Source organism: Fulmarus glacialis, unplaced genomic scaffold (assembly GCF_000690835.1).
Source record: "Fulmarus glacialis isolate BGI_N327 unplaced genomic scaffold, ASM69083v1 scaffold19604, whole genome shotgun sequence".
In the NCBI taxonomy this organism is placed as follows: Eukaryota; Metazoa; Chordata; class Aves; order Procellariiformes; family Procellariidae; genus Fulmarus; species Fulmarus glacialis.
In genome coordinates this window covers 10,501-15,841 of record NW_009207689.1, presented here as the reverse complement: position 1 = coordinate 15,841, position 5,341 = coordinate 10,501, and the positions used below count along the sequence as shown (strand labels likewise).

General features: G+C 44.7%; 1 protein-coding gene across 1 annotated transcript; it reads right to left on the bottom strand.

The window, feature by feature from the left end:
• Nucleotides 1-410: 410 nt before the first annotated feature.
• On the bottom strand, nt 411-2,501 carry MEX3C (mex-3 RNA binding family member C). The gene is made up of 2 exons (XM_009576228.1): nt 2,480-2,501; nt 411-1,636 (listed from the first exon to the last, which is right to left on the bottom strand). Exons 1-2 carry the CDS (start codon nt 2,499-2,501, stop codon nt 411-413), a joined length of 1,248 nt encoding a protein of 415 aa, XP_009574523.1.
• Nucleotides 2,502-5,341: the final 2,840 nt, after the last annotated feature.

Here is a 5,341-nt window from a genome sequence, read left to right as displayed (position 1 = left end):
TGCCACAAACCCTCCACGGCAGATGAGTACTTCTGCGTTTAGGCGATGAGGTTCATTGCTGCCAGCACACAGGAGTCACACGCTTAACAGAGATCCTTTAGAAAGCCTGTAAAATTTGTTTTTTTTTCAGTTGTGTAATTGATGAAAACTTCCCCTCACTGTGCCATAACATCACACCAGATGTATCTCTGGTAAACATGCCATCTGCTTACACTGAACCGGACAGAGACCACCTAGGTTTAGTGTTACCGTAGCAGCCTTTTGAGAAAGTAGAAATTTATTAACAACTTCAGCCTAATCCCAAGAAAGCCCAACAGTCAGAATTCATTAGGAAGTTTACTAGAGGGTACCATTACACCCATGCCTTTAAGAGTTTTAAAAAGTCCATATATAATAATATCTATATATATTTAAGAGTGAATTTGGATTGCCTGAGTAACAGCTGTCTGGCAAACGGGACACGATGGCGTTTCCTTTTCACAGATTTTGTTGGCACACTCCATGCAGAAGAGATTGTGGCCACAGGGGACCAGGGCCGCAATGACTTCGCTCTCAAAGCAGATCACGCAGTCGTGCTTCCGTCTCGACTCGGGGGGCGAGCTGGATGTGGAGCCGCCGTTGGAAGAGGAATAGCTGTTGGTACCATTGGAGAAAGCGGGGATGTATATGGGAAGGCCGGCTTGGTGGCCGGTGCTAGGCGGGTCGCTCCTCACTCTCCTAGCCAGCGGGTGATCCAGACCTTCCGGAAACGTGGGCGACAGGCGAGGAGTGGATGGCTGGCTCCCTCGGCGCTGAGGCTTGGCATTACTAGCAGGGTCGCTACCAAAGCCAGAGAGTGGGTTTACAGGTTCAAAAGGGGTCCAAATGGTTTGGGAAGGCGTTGGTAAGGAGTCATACATGGGAGAGTCGACCGCAAGGTCTTCTGTGCCCACCGAAGGCAGCGTTTCTCCAAACCAGAAGTTGCCTGTGCTGAATGGACTCGTTGGGCTGAAGTCAGCCAATCTATTGCTTCCAAAATAGGAATCTGTGGAGCCACTTCCCAAGGAGCTGGAGCTGTCATTTCTATAATTAGAAATCATTCTGGTGCGGCTAGGAGGGACAGGATTAGAAGCAAGCCACGCAGATCCAAGAGTGCCTCCTTCAAAGCTCACATCTGTACCGTTGTAATGGAAATCATTCTCTTCGTTCAGCTCAATGTAGTTCCCGGTACGCATGGCTATATGCATCTCGATCTCCTCGCGCGCACGGTCGACGTTTTCGGGCATTCCCGTGACTTCGAAGACAGGCTCCTTGTCTCTGCTGGGAGTGACTATGTAGGTGTGGGTCTGCTGCTGAATTCTTTTGATTGTAGCTCCTTTCGGTCCAACCACTAGCCCAACTACACGGTAAGGCACCCTGACTTGGACTGTCGTCTGACCTGGCAGGTTGGGGGTACATGGCAAGCCTCCCAGGGCAGGACCGTTCTTGTTGCGTGACGCTCTGATCATGGAGAAGTGTTCAGCAGCTGAGAGAATTTCCCTTTTGGCCATGGCTACATCCTCTTTTCGTCCAGTGACAACAAAGATGGGTTCTTCTCCACGAACGGGGGTCTTAATGTAAGTATTTGTCTTGGCCCTTAGCGCTTTTATTTTGCAACCTGTTTAAAGGAAACACATGCAAGTTTAGCAAGACATCTAAGTTTAGAAAGCCACAAGAAAGCCATGTATTTTAAGCTGTTTGAGAGTTTAAAGAAACCGTAGGGTGAAACCAGAAGCAGCTGCTTTTATCTCTGCAACCCACACTAGAGAAAGCGGTAACAACTTCTACCTACTATTTCCAAACAGACCTCTGACACTTACAGCCACAAACTATTTTAGCAACATTTCTTGGGCTGTTTTAGCCCATCATCTCCTCATTTGCTATTAGATGGTGAATAAACGTGGATGGCTTTTTCTTTATGACAGACACGTTCATGGTTATCCCAGAAATACTGCTGGGTTTATATTTTTTCCATTGATTTGGTATCCTTCAGTTATTTCTAAGATCCTGCAAAAGGAACAAAGGCTCACACATACACGCATGTAACTCTGCTGATACACTAGCCTTTCACTGATAAGCATGGCCTAAAAGCAAATTAAACATTTACAAGTGAGAGAAGGGTCTGTATCAACCTGTGTAGGATATAGATAAACTTATTGACTTACTAAGAACTCTGCATTTGCTTCCTGTTATCATAAAGTGTTATTTAAACCTTACTCTTCCCCTGTGGGATGAAGGAGCCGCTCCTTGAACTGTCAAGTAGGAGTTTAAGCAGTTTGTTGCATGCAAATAAAGCTTACTATATAATATGTGCCTACATGGAATTTCTCTCGTTAACTGGGTAAATACGGTCTGAAAGACAAGCAAAAAGTTAATGGAATATTTGTCTTTGATTTTTGGGGACTGAATTACAAAGTTTGCTAGGACACAATGGCAGCAGGCTCTTTCCTAAGATGCTTACTTATGCACCAGCATTTCGGCATGGTGCATACAGAGGCACCTTTTACCCATCACAGGACCAGAAAAGCAGGCAGTGCAAAATTAGGAGAGACAAGCAGGTCCATGACATGCAAGACAGTCTACTGGATTCAGTCTTAACTGAATTTAGCCTATATTAAAACAAATTCAAAAGCATGTCACACTAGATGTCATTTTATAGAGAACCTCATCTTGAAACAACTATAAGCAACATTTGCAGATCAAGTGTTTTAAGCATCATTTCACTTCCAGAATGAAATTTGCTCCCATTTTCCTCATTTACTTTAAGTATCTCGTAACTGTCTGGGTACATGAAACAGTGTCTCGAAATAGTGTTTTGTCAGTCCCTTGCACCCAAGGTACCACTAGCGATAATTTTGCAGTTAGAAAGCCAAAGATGCACTTTATTCAGGACTACCTACTAATAAAAAAAAAGAGCAAATACGCAGATGCTGGTTGGACTAGAGGGAAGGAAGAGCTGCTTCTTGCAGGGCCCCTGCACACAGCAAGGACAAAGGCTGAACACAACAGCCCTTTGTTTCCAGGACACAGCTGGAGAGGAAGTTCATTATCTTCAACAGCTCGTCGGGAGGGCTCTCGGAGGCCCTACCTCCACCAGAATGCGCACGGAGGAGCACGGGAGGGCTTCTGCAAGGGAAGGAGCGAGGCACAGGCAGAGCTGCGTAAAGGAGGGGATGCAGACCTGAGAGCCAAACAAGAAGTTCGGCGTGAAGTGCAAGTATCGGCAGGAAAGAACAAACCCATCAGCCTCAATCTCCCACTATAGCCCACCGAGAAGGGCACTAGTGCTCTACTAGGTAAAAAAAGGGAAGACACAGGCATGAAATGTCTTATGGAAGTAGCAAAGCACACATCCTTTGAAGCCATGCCATTTCCCTGCTCATAACAGACAGCAGCACCTCACTTTGGCAATTTGCCTTTACTCCTTCCATCTCTTTGTTTGCATTTCTCCCTGTAAGTATATCTGCTCCCCATTCCTTCACAGTTACTCAGAAAAGATGGTGGGCTCAAACCTTAAACTCACAAGGATCCCTAAAATGGTGCCACTGAGGTTTTCACACCTATCAAGCCCTTTTTACTGGAACACCTAAAATCGCAGTCAGTCTCCTGATGCGTATCAATTATTCTCCAATTTACACAGATTACTTTCATATACTCCATTCCACCCAAATATATATCCTTATCTCCTAAAAATTACAGAGGCAGCATTTAAAGAATATTAGGAGCATCTACCACAAGACATACACTTACATAAATAGCTATATAATTCTTTATTATATACCACAGTTCAGAGCCTACTTAATTCTAGATTCCAAAGTGCCTTACCAATTCTTGTAGTTTACATTTTAGACAAGATTTTCCTGATGTTTTAGTCTGCACCTTCAGCTCCATTCCTCATTTCAGCTGCAAACTCCCAGAGATTGCTTTGCCAGATCCACATTTCCAAACCATTCCGGTGTGAAGAAAAGCCTTCTTGCCTTTCTTCCTCAGGATGCAGAACAGCACAGAGCAAGGTGGGCAGAGCTTTTCTTTTAAGGTATGAGTCACATACCTAGAAAGCAGAGGCCAAATGCTGCCTCAACTCCCTACAGCGACAGAACAAGACTTTTAAACATCGGAAAGCTGGCTTCAGTGCAAAGCTGACTCCACAGACCGTCAAGGTCAACTCTCAAACTTCATCTGAAAAGTTAGAAAGAACTGAAGAAAGTCGCCACACACAAACCCCAGCATTTCTGAATGAGTCAGTCAATACCTGCTGGGTTTTGTCTGCAAGGAGTGCTGGAAAACCCCACAACAGTCATGTCAAAACACAAGGTCAGTAGCCCTTTGTACCACTCCAGCAGGATGATCCTTCTATTTGCTTTTACTCAGCTGCTCTGGTTTCCCACCCTCCTCCATTAGTCACTACTGAGGTGATGATATGAAGCACAGCTGATCCCATCCCCTCTCCGACAATTCATGGCATCCAGAGGCTCTGTGGCCACGATGACACGAGGTCGGCCAGCTATGAAGTCATGTGGCCAAGGGATGAATCAAGAAGTTTCCCTATCTCCTGAGCTTAGACACAGAAAGACAAAGGAAGAAAAAATACCGCCCCGCACTTCTGCAATAAATCATCAGATCATCATATCCAAGATTTTGAAGTACAGAGATAAAAGTCCCCTGAAGAGGGGACTTCTAGACTGGAAATTCAATTTAATCGAACTTTTAAAAGTAATTTTAGTTTTGGTATGATAACAGAAGTCTATTCAATTCAAGTTATCATACTTGGTTCAGCAATATAAGCATTCCTAAGCAGCCATAAGTACATACTAACATAGTTAAAGCAAAACCTTTTAGTTTTGCTTTCGTTTAGGCAAAGATTTAGTACTTGCCTGCCCAGGCACCCGATGAGAAGCCAAGCCCATACCGAGCCCTGCAGGCAGTGTTCATCCTGTGCCGGCTGATTTGTATCATTCTTCTGAAGCCTCCTCCCCGTTCTTCCCTTAGGAGGATTATTTGACCGAACATTTTAAACATACTATGAACATACTACTCCCCAAGAAACTTAAGGGTAGTTCTGAAGGAATTGTTTACCTCATACGCTACCAAGTTTAAATGATCAAATACTTCCTTATTAGAAAAAGGTGATAGGAAGACAGACTTTTTTTTTCCCCTTTGAAGGGAGAGTTAAGTATAGCAGCCACAGCACCCACAGTCCTCACCCATCACAGAACAACAGCCAGCTCAGCCTTCACTCCGACTTTCACCTTTCATCATCACAAACAGGGCGAGATACGTCAAACCCAGTCTCAGGCCATTTGCTCCACAAGGGAAACTCCCC

What these genes read in the sequence shown, in the direction of transcription:
- MEX3C (XM_009576228.1), bottom strand. Translation starts at nt 2,501, where the DNA reads ATGCCGAAATGCTGGTGCATAA. An exon ending in GCCGAAATGCTGGTGCATAA is followed by an intron (nt 1,637 to 2,479) that starts GTAAGCATCTTA and finishes TCCTTTAAACAG; the next exon opens with GTTGCAAAATAAAAGCGCTA.